The 15,988-nt window shown below is 52.8% G+C and overlaps 1 protein-coding gene across 1 annotated transcript in view; it reads left to right on the top strand.

Annotated features, from left to right (window-relative positions):
• The first annotated feature begins 5,613 nt into the window (after window positions 1-5,613).
• Podxl (podocalyxin like) overlaps window positions 5,614-15,988 on the top strand; it is a 43,895-nt gene continuing 33,520 nt past the window's right edge. Inside the window, exons 1-2 of the mRNA XM_069997372.1 lie at window positions 5,614-5,652; window positions 5,820-6,483. Of these exons, the coding sequence (XP_069853473.1) occupies window positions 5,614-5,652; window positions 5,820-6,483 (703 nt within the window). The remainder of the gene's footprint in view (window positions 5,653-5,819; window positions 6,484-15,988) is intronic.

The following is a 15,988-nucleotide window of genomic DNA, read 5'->3' as shown; positions in this document are numbered from 1 at the left end:
AGGATAATGGAAATGCATTTACCTTCCTGAACTTTGATCATGCTAGCACAGTGAAGTGTTGAGTGCCATGTCTAGACTAAGGACTAAGCTCCGTGCACTATTACTCAAGTGCAAGTAAGTTCTGGGTCTGGCCAGCTTCTTGGGTGGTAGAGACTTACTGTATACTGGTTTTATCGTCCTGACCAGAGAAACAGAAAGGATACTCCATGGAGGTGAGCCAGGAAGGGAGGCTGGGCTCTAAGATGAAGACAGCCACCGCTGGTGCCTTGGGCTTCTTTTATTTCCACTACCCCAGGTCCTTCGCCACAGAGCATGTTTCCTGCTTCTGCCAGGGGATCTGTGGTTTTCAGGGCACAAATGGGTAAATAAGGCGTGTGTGTGTGTGTGTGTGTGTGTGTGTGTGTGTGTGTGTGTGTGTGTGTGTGTGTGTGTGTGTGTGTGTGTGTGTGTGTGTATGCTGTACATGTACACATCAATTCTGGAGCTTGAACTGAGGGCCAGGATGCTGTCCCTTAGCTTTTTTGCTCAAGGCTAGCACTCTACCACTTTGAGCCACAGCTCTACTTCTGGCTTTTGGGGTGATAAATTAGAGAAAAGAGTCTCACAAACTTTCCTGCCTAGACTAGCTTCAAAATGTGATCATCAGATCTCAGCCTCCTGCATTGCTAGGATTATAAATGTGAGCTACCAAGACAGGTTTTAAACAAGAATAGTCTTGAAGGGCTCATTAGAATAGTAACCAAAGATATAGGCTACTTTCTAGAACCTTCTTTTTTTTTTTTTTTGTAAGCTCTATCAGTGAGGATGTTATGTCTTCAGGCCTCATCTTTCTTTCATTGTGTCATGTGACCTGTACGGTCTTGAACCTCAGACAATCTGATTTCTAGGTATTTGGAAACTCGAAGGGCTCTGTATATACACACATGTGTAGCTCCCCTGAGCAGGAGGAGCTATGTTTGCATCCTGTTGTCCTGGCTGTGATGGATGCAGCCATTGTGGAAAACCCTTTCTACCCACTGCCCTGGGGCATGACCTACCCTTCTGACCTGGGACATAACTTCCAAAAGGGAAGCACAAACTCTAGGAACAATGTGGGCATTGGAGCAGCATTTCTGCGGCGACAAGAATATCACCATCCATTGATTGGGCACCAACAGGCAGCGTGCATCCAAATGCCCACAGGGATTCTGTCTGATTGATGTCATTATTTCCTTTATAGAGGAAGAGTTAACAAAGGTTAAAGGCTAAGGTCACATGGTTGCCACATTAGAGAGGTTAAAGCTCTAGGCTGACTCCTTCCACAATCATCTCCCATCTGTCATGACAGATAGAATCTCAAACACACACCTTTATACAGAATCTGTTTCTGCTTCCCATCCCACCTCTTATAACTTCTCTCTTTCCATAACTTCTCCCTGCCAGCCCATAAGCACAGACATATCTCCAGTCTTCAAACAAAGCAATGATACAAGCTTTTCCCTCGTCCCCCTGCTCTCCTTCCTTCTCTTCATACCCACAGGGTTCCATTCACTTTTCCCCAAGCCATCACACTCCATGGAAATCACTCTGGGTAAGATCCCAAGGGCCCTCACATTGCCAGATACAAGTGGTGGATTGTCCTTGTGGCAGGTGACACTCCCACACACCCGGTCCCAGTCAAACCATCTGCCTCCCTCCGTGCTGTGGCACCTGCTCTCTTAGTTGTCCCCTTCAGCCATTCATTCCCCATCTTTTCTTCTCCACAGTATCTTGTGCATCTCCTCTAAGGTCTAGCTGCAACTTCATCTGGATAACGCTTGCTGAACATTTGTGACTATTTTTTGGGGGGGGGGTCCAGTCGTGGGGCCTGAACTCTGGGCCTGGGCACTGTCCCTCAGCTCTTCAGCTCAAGGCTAGCACTCTACCACTTGAGCCACAGCGCCACTTGCGGCTTTTTTCTTTTTGCTTATGTGGTGCTGAGGAATAGAACCCAGGGCCTCATGCATGCAAGACAAGCGCTCTACCACTGAGCCACCTTCCCAACCCCACATTTGTGACTCTTGAATGGCTCCTTCTGGTTCTAACCTTGGGGTTGAGGTTCAAAGTCCTTTGTCTCAGTGAGTATCATTGTCTTTCTGAGAACTCACCCAGCAACCCAATGGGAAATGGAGATCTCTGCCACCTCAATAGTACCCTCCATACGCCATATTCCCTGCATCGTGTCAGGTCATAGCCTGCAGCCCCCAAATATCTCTTGCCTCAGGTCCCTCTTTTTCTTTCTTGCCACCATTTTCTGAGTTCGGCCCTAAGTGCACTGCAGTTAGAATGTTCTTTCTCATATGAAAAGCAGGTTATCATCATATTGATTTGTAGCTCCCTCTTCTCCCCACCCCTACCTCCACAAACCCTGTATTCTACTTAGGGAAAATATCCCCTGCAGATCTCAGCTTTTTTTTTCTTTCTTTTTTTTTTTTTTTTTTTTTACCTATTTTTCCACCTGCCTGGAAGGCCTTGCCTTTTGCTCCCCCACTCCCACCCCCGTTCCCCCCTCCAAGTCTCATACCTCCCCAGAATCTCTCATCCTTCCTTCAAGAGCTTTCCCAGCCTCCCCAGCTGTGCTGGGCTGTCCTGCTCTCTGCTGTCCGGGCCATCTGGCAAGTCCCTACCACCTGCTAGCCACGCTTGTGCAGAGGCCCTCTGCTGCCCTGAGACGCAGAAGCCTGTCCCGTCCATGTGCCTCTACATTTATATTCTCAGCACAGCACTCGATACACTGCCTGGTAGAGTAGATATGGTGGAATAATAACACAGAGGACACGTCTTTGGGGTGAACTACTCAACTTGAACCCCAGCTAAAATTTACAGAAGCATACAGCCCAGCCTTGCAGATAAAATTTAACCACTTCTTCATCTACTCAGACTTCATGGGCCAGGCACCTTGTGGGGCCAGGCACTATGTCCTTGCTACTAGATTTCAAGATGAATGAGACACTGTTCTAGCTAGAGGTTCAAAATCCTAAGAAAAATCATCTCTGACTCCTCATGAACAGGTGTCGTGGCTTCTCTATCCTCAGTCTTTATGGGGGGGTGTGATGGGGGAGTCTCTCTCGCACCCCTAGATGCTGAGTCTGGGGTGAGAACCAGGAGGCCTTTACTGAAGGAAGGGGAGCAGACATGGAAGGAGTGACACTGGAAAAGATGCGTTGTGTACAAAAACTGGCATGTTCAACAGAAATCCCTTTGCACAAGTTTAAAAATAAATTTTGAATGATATTTTTTAAAAAGAGGGGTACCAGGAACTGGTGGTTCATACCTGTTAACCTAGTTACTCAAGAGACTGAGAGATCTGAGGACCATGGTTCAAAGCCAACCCAGGTAGGAAAGGCTGTGAGAATCTTCAATGGACCACAAAAATGCTGCAACTGAAACTGTGGTCCAAGTGGCACAGTGCCCAGCCTTGAGTGAAAAAGCTAAGGGACATCTTCCAGGCCCCAAAGTAAAGTCCTTGTACTGGCACATACACACATGAAGAAGATGACTACAATGATGAAGAAGAGGAGGAGGAGGAGGAGGAGAAGGAGAAGGAGGAGGAGGAGTGGGAGGAGGGGGTGGAGGGGGAGGGGGAGGAGGAAGAAGAGGAGGAGGAAGAGGAAGGGGAGAGGAAGAAGAGGGAGGAGGCAGAGGAGGAAGAAGTGGAGAAGAGGAGGAGGAGGAGGAGGAGGAGGAGAGGAGGAGGAGGAGGAAGAAGAGGAAGGGGAAGAAGAGGAGGAGGAGGGTGAATACAATGAGGAGGGGGAAATGAGTTACCAGGCCTGGGCCTTGGGATATGGTTGGTAACACCACCAAATCCCACAGACTGCTAGGGACTGTGGAGACACATTTGAAGCTTTGTACCCTAAGCTGCTATGTAATCACTCCCAGCTTGCACTGGTATTTGTACTCAGCACCTGCATCTCTAGCTCTATGTATATACCTGTACCTGTGTGTAAGTTATGATGAGCAGGTCTGAGTAGACAGAGGAAGTAAAAGATGCACAAGAAGGATCATGTGTTAAGAAGTTTAAAGTTTACCAGGAAAGTTAACAGAGGAACACAAAAAACCAAAATGCAGTAAATTCCAGAAAGAGTGTGGAATAGCATCTATAAGAAGGCAATGTATTTCAGTTACAATCTCCTGTTTGGGGCCAGCAAGTGGCCTGGTTGGAGTGTAACACTAAATAGCACCAACTTATTTACCTGGGGCAGCTCCCCTCACTCCCTAGATCTCCAAACGGATCTCCATTGTGCATACGGTGGGGGAGGGGGCTCCTGTCAGGGATCTAGCCATTTCCTAAGCCCAGATATCTGCTCTTATTTCGATTTCCTGTGATGGGGTAAAGGAGTGTGTGTGTGACTTTAAGATGTCCCAAGCTTTACAAAGTAAGTCAATGTGACTATTTCTGAGTTTGTAGAGAAGCTGATTCCTCCAGTGCAAGAACACTGACTAAAATCATAAAGCAGAAAACACAAGGTTTTAGTCCGAGTTTTGTTTTGTTTTTTAAAGGATCCCTTGCTTTCAGAAGATAAGCAAGTGGGCATGGATGTTAGTGAGCAACATCAAAGCATCCGAGTTAGGCACACAAATACACACGCCGCGTAGTGAGTGGGGACACCCTCTCTCCTACGTGCGGTGTGGAAAATCAGGCCAGAACGATCCTGCAGAAACTTCCTGATGAACAAAACCTAGCAGCCCTTCCCCAGCTGGAAGCCCCAGGACCACCAAATCCTAGCCGGGCTCCAGAGCCTCCCCAGCGCCTCCTCTGATACCAAAGCCTGCGCCGCAGCCGATCCGAAGGAGCTCTGCATCCCACCGGCCAGGGACGCGGCTGGGTCGGGTCAGGGGACAGTCCCTCCACCCAGCCCCATCTGGCAAGAAAGGCTCCAGATTCACAACCTTGTGGTCACGTGTGACACATTTACGCCTATGGCCCCTCGGTGCTAGCCACCCCTCCCCCGCAGCCCCGCAGCCCCGCAGCCAGGCGTCCCGGTGATGCACTCATTCTTCTCGGCGGGTGACCAAGTCTGCACCCCCCCCCCCGTGTGTGGGGGTGGGTGGGCTCGGGAAAGGGGTGCCATCATGGCTTCTTTGTTGTCTCCTAGGGTGAACTCGGCTTTACGGAATTCTCCAACCCCTACCCCCACCGCAGCCTGAGCCTCCCCCGCCCCCCAACACGAGCAGCAGCAGCTCCGCGCATGGGAAAAGCGAAGTGCTTCCCCCTGTATGATCATAGCTAAGTCTCCCTAAACCTCTGTTACTGCTTTTTTTTTTTTTTACAACAAGAATAACTTAGGAACGATTACCATGTAATAATATAGTAATATGCCACGCACTACAATTCCTAAGAGGCAAGTTAGCCAATTACCAAGTGTGTGGTCGTGAACGAACTTCTTAATCGCCTCCGGACTCAGTTTCCCTGGCGGGCAAAACAACACGAAGATAAGGCTTTTGTGAAGATTAAGTGAACTAATGCAGGGAAACCACCCAACAGACTTGTTCCTCGAAAACTCGGCCTGAGAAAAAAAGAGATCCTTTCCATCCCTCGGGGTGGGGGTGGGGAAGGACCCTGGGATAGGGTCCAGATCGCTCGGGGCGCGGATGTGCTCGAAGTCGCGCGGGTTCCGCGCCAGGCCGCAGGTGAGGTGCACCTGCAGGGGCGGGGCGGGGGGCCTCGGAGGGTCGAGGGACCCCCACAAGGTGGGGGAGGTCTGTCTCGTTAGGGTCTGGAGGGTGCCAAGGCCCGGGGAAGGTGCGGGGAAGACTGAGCCCCTCCTAAAGCTTTACGGACGACACCTGCGCCCCAGGGCTGGGAGTCCAGCGGAGCCCGGCTCCCCCACCCCACCTCCGCCAACTCCCACCCACGCCCCCTGTGCCCCCGCCTCCTACCCCCGCCACTCTGGCGCTGGGCCGCGCGCCCGCGCACCCCCGCCCGCCGCGCTCCGGGGCGGAGTTTCCTCCTCGGCTCATTGTTCACGGCCCAGCGCCCGCCCAGCCGCCGCCCCGCCGCCGCCCCGCCCGGCCCGGCCGCCGCCGCCGCCGCCGCCGCCAGCGCGCTCCTGGGGGAGGGGGCGGAGGCCGGCGCGGACGGGACGGGCGGGAGTCGTTGCAGCCGCGCCGGCGGGCTCGCAGCCGCGCAGACACCGCCCGGGACGCAGCCGCCGCCGGTCCTCCGCTGCTGGCTCCGCGCCCCAGCCCGGCTTGTGCCGCAGGGAGGAGGGGACCGTCCGCGCGCCACCGAGGAGCCCCGAGCCGCCGCCGGGCCGTCGTCCGGCCTCGGGAGCTACCGCCTAGGCCTCCCCGAGCGGCGCCCTCGCTGCCGCCCGCCGCCCGGACGCGCGGACCCCGCGGCGCCGGCCCCGCAGCACCTGCTCCGCGCCGGCGGCGAGGACGCGATGCGCTCCGCGCTGGCGCTCTCCGCGCTGCTGCTGCTGCTGCTGCCGCCGCCGCCCGCGCTCTCGCAGGATGACGGTGAGTGACCGGCCCAGGCTGCCCGGGACCCCGCCGGGACCCCCTCGGACCCCCCCTCCAGCCCCCCGGCTGGGCCGAGCTGCTGGGAAGCCCAGCGCGCCGCGTGGTCCTCCGGGAGCCGCCCCGCTTGCCCCGCGCGGCGCCAGCGGCCCCGACCTTGCGCCATCCACGCCCCCTCCTCGCTCGAGGACGCCGCAGGTGCGGGTCCCCGGCCCGCCGTGGATGGGCCCGGCGTCCCCACGCCGCAGAGCGGGCGGTGGCAGAGCGGCGCGCGGAGGGGGGATTCGGGGCGCGGCTGGGCTCCCGCGAAGCGCCAGGCTGCTGCGGGACCCTCAGGGGGAGGTCTCTCCTTCCCGCGTGGGGTCCGGGGATGGAAACGAGGCGACGCGGCGGGGCTGGGACCAGCCCGAGCCAGGTCTCCTTGGCGGGTCGCAAGCCTCCGGGGAGAGCCCACGCGGGCTGTGCGCAGGCACCGGGGCCGATGGAGGGGCGTAAATGACCCTCCGCAGTCCCAAAGCTACCTGGCCCAGGGGGGACCACCCGCTTCCGGGTCGACCAAGGAACAGACTCCGTTTCCAGGCTCAGACAAGCTGATGCGACCCCTTCCAGCCCCTGGGTGCAAACAAAAACTTTTGTGCCCCGAGGGATCCGGGCAGCGTCTTCGAAAACCCTTAAGAATGAACTCCGTGCGTTTCTCATGAAAGAGGGAACTGCATCTTGGAGAGACACCCACCTCTAAAGGCAAAACGTTACTCTCTCTTTTTTGGGGAGGAGTGGGGTGTCAGGCCATGGCTGCAAACCTAGCCAGAGCAGGTGTTTCCAAAGCGCCCACAAATAACCGCGAGAGAGGAGCATCTAATAGCCCACCAATCTGTGGGGTGAAGATGGGGGCGGAGGGGGGCTCGCACCTGCAGGCCAGGAACACTGAATGGCCGCCTAGGAAGGGAAGGGGCTCTGCTTCTGCAGGTACTGGTGGTTTGGGACTGGATTCTCCAGGGAGGGGAAGGATGCCTGCTGCGCAATTTAATCTACGCCCCTAAACCTGGGTCTGGAGAGGGCCCAGTGGGTGGCCTGGGACGCCAGCATCCTGTCCTGAAAAGGAAAGGCACTTCCACTGGGGGAGGGGTGTGTGCCCCGAAGGAAGGGAGGGGGCGGCAGTGTTGATACTTCGGTATAGAGAAATTGCAGCAGCTTGTTGACCGGCAGGCTTCTACACAAACTTTTGGGGTTATAGGGGAGCCTCTTAGTTCCACCCAGAAGCGTCCACTGCTGAGCTGAAAGGCTGTGGCCCGGTTGTGGAAGATTTCCCACGGTGGTCCTGCCCTGATGTTCTAGGGTGGGGATGGGGGGGGGCAGGGAAGCTCAGCCCGCTGCTGGTTTCAAGGCTTGGAGCTCTTTCCTGGCACCCGGGAACCATCTGTCTGCCATGATGCCCCGTACAGGAATGGTCAGAGCAAATGTCCACATACCAGCCTTGGCCCCAACCGGTAAGTCCCTGGGCCCCTCTGAGTCCTAGGTGCCCAGTTCCCCAAATCTGATTTTTTTACAACACAGGCAAATGCTTTGAGAAATTCACAGAGATGAGGAATGATGACGTTGATGGTAATTATTTCAGAAAAGTTCTATGGGGACAAGCTTGGTTGAGGAGCTGTAGTCTGTTTTACACCCTCTGAGAGCCCAGCTCCATCTGGCTGCCCTGACAGGAAAAGCATAGCTCCCCAAACTGTTAGAATTCTGTGATTTGATGCAAAGCTACATAGGTTTCGATAGTGCGTGTGTCTGTAACAAAGGAATTATCCCCAGACAGATCCCCTGGCGTTGACCTTCTAATACGGATCAAGTGGCTTCCAAGGTAAACAGCATTAGACCTAGGGGTCTTTTCCTTTTCATATCCATTTGGCTGAGCTGCTCTGAAACTCAGCGTTCTTGTCTGCAAGATAGAAAACCAGGGCTGAAGGGGCCTGTAGTTTCACCACTGTAAGATTTCTGGGCTTCCCTCAGCTGCTGAAGGAATGGGATGGTGAACTGCTATCAGCCTGATAGTCATTTGATGGATAAAGTCTGGGCAGGAAGACTGGGTCCTGTGAAATGATCACAAACCCTCCTGGTAGGTTGCTGTGAATGAAGATGAGCTAAAACATGGAGCCGCCTTGCCTTGAGCTGAACTCCTGGGCCACCCAGCAGCTGTGATGATGAATAGAGCATGCAGAGTGATCACCCACGGATTTAAGGCACCCCATTGCCTACTGGGCTGATGCCTGTGGGTATCAGTTGATACACAGCAATGGAAGCCTAAACCAAGTGCTGCTCCCCAGGAGGGAGGGAGAGGTGTGAGGATTGGGGGAGGGGAGTCGGCAGAAAGATTTCCTGTGGGAGGTGGAGTTTTCAAATGGAGGTTTTAAAATGCAAAGGATAGGGTGGGAGGAATTGTAGGCTGGGGCTGTGGACCCCTGATGGGGATGGGGTGATGGGGAGGGGATTCGGTGGAAGGGTGGAGATGAGGTTCTCTGGCTCAGGTGGAGGAGTGTGTCTAGTGGGGGCACAGGTGAGGCAGCACTTGCTTGTTGAGCCAGGACATGGGGCCAGGAGCTGATCTGGTTCCAGCAGACCTAAGGAGACACAGAAGCACCAGATGGCAGCTTAGCCAGACCTGGGGGACAGGGCCACCCAGGGAGGTATGGATTCAGCACTTTAAAGTGCCCAGGAGGGTTTTACGGGTTTGACCTGGGCCTACAGAAGACTAGGCATGGGTTGGGGAGAGTTGGGAGGCTGCCCCTTCTCTCCTTTTTCCTCCAGAGCCCACTTTGAGGGGAGGGGCAGGCTCCTGCCACTCCCCTGGTCCTTGGGAGCGAGTTAGAGCCCTTGGTGGGGAAAGGTGCAGGGATCCTCTCTGCTTGAAGTTTCCCTGGTTTTCCAGATGGAGCCAGGTTGTGTTCCATGGCTGTGAGTTTCTCCTGCATGCATGGAACCCTCCAAGGGAGGGGGGGGGGTCAGCGCTAGGTTCATTTCCTCTTCCTGGCCCAGCCCAGCATCCCACACTGAGCAGGCACAGGGAGATTCCCTTTTGAGTCTTGACCTGAAGGGGCTCCGTTCAGTGGATGGATACCCTCCCCCTCCCCCCAGGGCAATTCATGTCCTGTCTAGCCAGTGGATACCACTCCAGTGGCCTGTGGGGATGGCTCAGAGTGTAGTTTGAAGTCCTCACGTCCAATGGGCAGGGCAAGAAGCCCTCCATAGTGGCTGGAGTTCAGGGAAAGATTCGGGGTGTGGATGTCTGGGTTGTACTGTTGCTTTACACTTGTTCCAGAGGCCTCAGCCCTCTTCTGATGTGCTGAATGTAAAGGTTCTGCTTTAGCCAGATGGAAGCTGTTCTCCATGTCTGACAACTGATGCTGCTGCTTTGCGCCTCCTACCTACCAGGCCAAGTCTGAGTCCACAGGAGACTCCTCATAATCTCAGCCAGCGCGCAGTCTCCTTTCCCATTTGTGCCCATGGACCTGAGGCTGGTCAGGAAGCTCAGCTTGGAAGGGTTTTCTGGCACATCTAGTTCCCAGGATCGCCATGAAGGTGGATGGGTCTTTGTCATGTGTCCCATCTGTTGGGGGTTGTTAGGAGATGGGAGGAAGTGGCAGACCTGGGATGTGACTGGTGGAGTCCTAGAAGCCAAATGACTTCATTATTTTTATTTCATTTTTGGTACTGGTCCTGGGGCTTGAACTTAGGGCTTTGTCACTATCCCTGAGCTTTTGTGCTCAGGGCCAGCATTCTACCACTGGAGCCACACCTCCACTTCTGATTTTTTTGTTGTTTAATTAGAGATAAGAGTCTCATGGGCTTTCCTGCCCAGACTGGCTTTGAACCTTTCCTGGCTTTGAACAATGATCCTCAGATCTCAGCCTCCTGAGTTGAGTAGCTAGGATCACTGATGTCAGTCACCCATGCCTGGCTTTATATAGGTATTCTTTGTAAGAAAAGCCTTCAAGAAAATCTATGACAGGTTACAGGGAGTGGTGCAAGGAGCAGATTCCTTCAAGTAGCAGCCAGTGGATTGTTTAAAACAGAACCCAGTGGGCAACAGATAATTTGCATACTCCCCTCCCTCTTTTCTTTCTCCTGGGGTGTGTGTGTGTGTGTGTGTGTGTGTGTGTGTGTGTGTGTGTGTGTGTGTGTGTGTGTGTGTGTGTGTGTGTGTGTGTGTGTGTGTGTGTGTGTGTTACTAAGTGTACTACTAAGGATTGAACTCTGACTTTTGTGCTTGCCAGGCAGGTATTCTACCATTGAGCCACATCTCTATAACCGTTTTTGCTCTGTTTATTTTTGAGATAGGATCTGATTTTTGCCCAGACCATCCTGGACTGTGATCTTCTTATTTTTGCTTCCTGCACACCAACACATCCAGCCTTTTCCATTGGGAAAAGATCTCTTGAACTTTCTGTCTGGGTAGGCCTAGAACCACCATCCTCCTGATTTCAGCCTTCTGAGTAGCTAGGATTAGAAATCATCTGTTAGATCCTACTCATTTTCCCAATGAGGGATGCAGACAAGAGAGATGATGAGTTTCTTACCTTAGCAGCTCAGCAGGAGACAAGGATGCACAGGTCTGTAGTGAGCCAGTAACAGAACTCAGCCCCCTTGGTGCCAGTACTTTCCTGGGAATTGGAGACACTCAGCCTTCAAGAAAGTCAACATGAGAGATGTTACAGGGAGCTGCATCGTACCTGCGGTAGCCATTCCCAACAGTCCTTCAAGCAGAGGCCAGAATTATCATGCGTCCTTGCCCCTCCCCCTCAAAAACCAGAGACAAATCTAGACTGTGCTTAAATCTGTCATTAGGGTAAACAGATTTGAAGTCACTTGGCTAGTGAAGATCTAGGCCTTCCAAGAGCTGGTCAAGCATTATCACAGCGCTGGCCACCATAAGTTGTGACTGTGTATGTGTCTGTTGCTGTCTGGCGAGCGAGCTCTGAAGTGTCCACAGCTTCCAACAAGTGCCCGAAATGCACAGAGACCACTGGCCACACGGTGCAGGATCTCCTGCGGATCCAGGATTTCCCGCCCCTATCTCCCACATCCCTGGTTCTCCTCAGCAGCAGCCAGCACAGAACCCCCTGCCCTCAGCGAGCCTCAGGGACCCAGTCCTTCTTCTCCTCTCTTCCAACCCCACCCCGCTCCCTGACACATCACCCACACCCTCCTTTCCTTCGAAGCCTTATCCCTTTCAGGTCAGCCACCTCACACTTCCCTAGGGCCAGGGCGCAGGGTGGCACCCCGTCCGCCAATTGTCACAGCCGGAAAGCTGTGTGCCTCAGCCCAGGGGAAGAGAATTTTGAGGAGTGGCAAAGTGAACCTTGCATTCAGTCCTGGGTTGGGGTGCAGGAGGCCCTTCCCAGAGCCAAGCCCCTGGAGACCAGGGCTGAATAGGGTTCCCCAGCTGCCTGACCCTGCTTAGGGTAGAAGGTTCAGTGGCCAGGCGAAGCCCAAGAGGAAGCACTGTGGAATTCCTGAGCAGATCTGTTATGCATGAGGCAGGTGGTAGGCACAGAGCTACAGCCCACAGACCTGTCCAAGAGGGGTCTCCATGCAGTCTGATTCCAATGCCAGCCTACTCCAATGCCAGTTGAAGCCACCAAGTGCCCTGGCTAGGTCAGCATAATGTTGCCATCAAGTAGCCTATTTCAGAGGGGAAACTGAGGCACCGGCACCAAGACAGTCACCCAACCAACTCCCAAATGTTTGCATGGCTTATTTGGTCTCTCCCTACCTCCTTGACCTGAAAAGCTGTCTTCAGAGATATTATCTGGGGTCACCTTGCATAAAGCTCCTCACCCTCCCTACACTATCTATCCCTTTATTCTGCTTGATTTACTGCGTAGCACCCTTGACCTCATGTTTACACCTCTCTCTGTATCTCCCACATGAGGCCTTAAGTTCTGTGAGAACAAGGACTTCTGTAGCTACAGCATCTAGAAGAATTCCTGGCACAGAGCAGATCTTCAGTAAACACCTGCTGAGGGAGGGAGGGAGGAAAGGAAGGGCATAGTTGTTTTGAAACTGAAAAGCTTCATCTACCAGCTCTGTGCTCTACAACTACAACTCTTGACCTGACTCTGGAAGAAGAGAGGCAGGTTGCAGAGGCCCCCCTGGGTCTTGGAGGAGTAGGCATGAGGAAGAGGAGGTTGTGGTAGGTATATTAACCTCAGGCCTTCTGTGCTGTCCCACATTAAACAACATTTGGATGGCTGGTTGTTAGAATTTGGTTTGATCACTTAAAACAACTAAAAAGTAGTGGATGAAACAAGACAGAAGCTATGTCTTCCATGTAGTGAAGTTCAGAGGGCAAGTATGTTGTATCTCTTATAGCTAGATCATCACAGTTTTGACTCTGATTAGAAAATCAGAGTTTCTGACATCTAGGATGGCTGCTGAGATTCAAACCATTAAGAAACTAGAGCCAGGTGTTGGTTTACGCCTCTATTCCTAGCTACTCAGCAGGCTGAGATCTGAGGATCCCAGTTCAAAGCCAGCCCAGGCAGGAAAGTCTGTGAGACTATTTTCCAATTCGCCACCAAAAAACTGCAAGTGGTGCTATGACTCAAAGTGCTAGAGCACTAACCTTGAGTACAAAAGCTCAGGGACAGTGCCCAGACCCTGAGTTCAAGTGATGCAACTGACCCCCCCCCCCCAAAAAGTGGAAGAGACAAGAGTGGGGCATCCATGGTTCATGCCTGAATCCTAGCTGCTCAGTAGGCTGCCAGCTGAGGTTCGAGGTTTCAAGCTGGTCCAGACAGGAAAGTCCATAAGACTCTTTACCTCCAATGAACCATCGAAGTCAGAAGGAGAGCTATGGCTCAAGTGGCAGAGCACTAGCATTGACCAAAAAAAGCTCAGGGACAGCACAGGACCCTGGGGTCAAGCCCCAGGACTAGCACCAAAAATAAACAAATGAATAAAGTGGAAGGTACAAAGGGCTACAGCTCTTCCGCAAACCTTTTACTGAGTAGAATGTAGTCTCACATCTAGCTGCAAGAGAAGACAGAGAAATTTTTATTTCAGGCACCCAGGTACCTCACTAAAAATCAGAGATTGAGTTATAAAGCAGCAGCAGAGACCTGGTGCTATAATCCTGGCTACTCAGGAGACAGATCTGAAATATACAGTTCAAGACCAGCCTGGGCACAATAGTCCGTGAGACTTTTATCTACCAAAAAGACAGAGGTAGAGGTGTTGCTCAAGTGGTAGCATGCTACACTTGAGTGAAAAAGCTAAGGGACAGCACCTAGGCTCTAAGTTCCAGTCCCAATACTGGTACAAACCAAAACAAATGAAATCAAAAAAAGCAGAGAATGGATACTGGAGTAGTTGGCACTGCCTGCTACTGCAGTGCTGGTTCCTGAAAACCTTGGGGTTCTAGCTGCCCTAGCTACTTTCTAATCACCCACCCAGCAGCATCACCTGCACGAGAGGGAAAGGCCAGGAGTGTCCTCCACGTTCCCCACAGACCCCGGCCTTGATGGCCTCTAAGCACTGCCTGCCCCTGCAGCTCTGCCTCGTGCAGCCCAGACCCTGGTTTTGTACAGTTCCTTCTGAGAGAGCAGTTAACTTTCAGTGCACAAGGAAGCCTGGCTCAGGACCAAGTGATGCCTCATGCTTAGAATCCAGCTACTCAAAGAGGCTCGCAGTTCAGTGTTAGCCTAGGCTGAAAGTTAACCATGTCAATCGATAACACCAGGTGTGGTGGTGCACACTTGAGATCCCAGTGATACAGGAGGCCACAGGTAGGGAGGTTGTGGTCTGAGGCTACCCTGGAAAAAATGCAAGACCCTACCTGAAAACTCACTAAAGCAAAGCCAGCCTGAAGTAATGGCTCCTTCCCTTCACATCCCTCATCCCTGAGCCGCACCATGAGCTGGGTGTCCCTGGCGACCCCCATGAGTTGGGCCTCACTGAAGCAGACACAGGGAGGACCTGGGTTCCCGTACCACCCTTCAGATGGGGGTAAGTGCCTCTGTACCCTATCTTTTGCTCTGGTTCACGGTGGCAAGTAGGGGACAGAGGACAACACTGTCATAGGCTCCCTGCCCCATTGGTGAGACCGGTGAGGACTAGTGGCTTTCAGGCCTGGTGGAGGTGTTCTGTAGACCTCAGCCAAGGACAGGAAGGGGTCATGTCTCTGGGTTTAAGGTGTATGGAGTGCAGTGATTTGGGGACAAGGTTCATGACCACCCACTGTGTGCAGCCCAGTTTTGGTCTGGTCGGTTATTGTGGGGACAGAAAACTGCTGCAGACAAGAGAGAAAAGTGGAAGTGTTTTGATGGGAAGTTGCTGACCTTGAACTTAGAGGTTTTGGCACTTGATAAGCTCATGATCTTGGACTTGTTCCCTGGCCTCTGTTTCTCTTGACAGTGAAACGTGCACAAATGCCTTCTTCCACGGTGAGGAATGTTTACCGACCCAACAGTAAAAAAATCAGGGTTTTGGATTTCTTTCTTTCTGAAGCTCAGTGCCTGTTGTGATGAAAGCCCCTGTTCGTGGCCCTTCTCATGATGCAGCATGGCTTTGTGACCCTCCTGGGCCAAGCTTTCTCCTTCAAAGTCTAGTCCAGTTCTAGATGAGAATGGGTTCAGCTAAGAAGGGACTTTGGTAGCCACCTGCTCTGCCTCTTGGTTTCTATGCAGATATTTGTCACTCCAGCCCCCTAGGGGGCCCTAGGGGGCCCTGCTTTTACCTGGATGATGCTCCCATGATTGTCAGAAGGTCCTCTGGGCAGCCTGCTGCGCCGTCCCTCAACCATGCATTCCAGGCTCGCCTCCTCACTTCCTCTGAGTAGCTTCCTTCCTGGCATGGCATCATCCCACCCTACCCTGACTCCAGCACCAAAGTTCTGGTGACACCATGCAGCCAGGCAGAGAGCATGATGTTGGCCTTTGTGCAGCCAGCTCATATTTGCCTCCTCAGGGAGGGACAGGAGGAGGGGAGGAAGGGAGGGAGGCACATGAAGTTCTAGTCCAATAACTGATAGGAACCAGGGAAAGGAATATTTACTTACAAAAAGGAGAGATGGGAGGAAAATAGGAAGGGAGCCAGGAAAGTATTCACAGACCGGCGCTAACCCCAGGCCTCAGTTTACTCAAATGGCAAATCAGAGCACACCACAATGGGTTTCATTACTTTTACACTTGGTAAACAAGCTACATACCAAACCTTCCAAAAAAGATGCTAATATTAAAGTTGTATTTTGTTTTTGTTTTGCAGGTCCTGGGGCTTGAACTCAGGGCCTGGGCACTGTCCCTAAGCTTCTTTTGCTTAAGGCTAGCACTCTACCACTTGAGCCACAGCACCACTTCCAGCCTTTTCTGTTTATATGGTACTGAGGAATCAAACCCAGGGCTTCATACATGCTAGGCAAGCACTCTACCGTAGACTAAGCCACATTCCTAGCCCAGTACTGAAGATTTTAATAGGCTCACAAAGAATGTTTGATAATAACTTAAAATGGTTCTATGAA

Source organism: Dipodomys merriami, unplaced genomic scaffold (assembly GCF_024711535.1).
Source record: "Dipodomys merriami isolate MVZ:Mamm:240054 unplaced genomic scaffold, mDipMer1.0.p SCAF_5, whole genome shotgun sequence".
Classification (NCBI taxonomy): domain Eukaryota; kingdom Metazoa; phylum Chordata; class Mammalia; order Rodentia; family Heteromyidae; genus Dipodomys; species Dipodomys merriami.
Note: the sequence above shows the minus strand (reverse complement) of the source record. Positions and strands in the feature narration are given on the sequence as shown.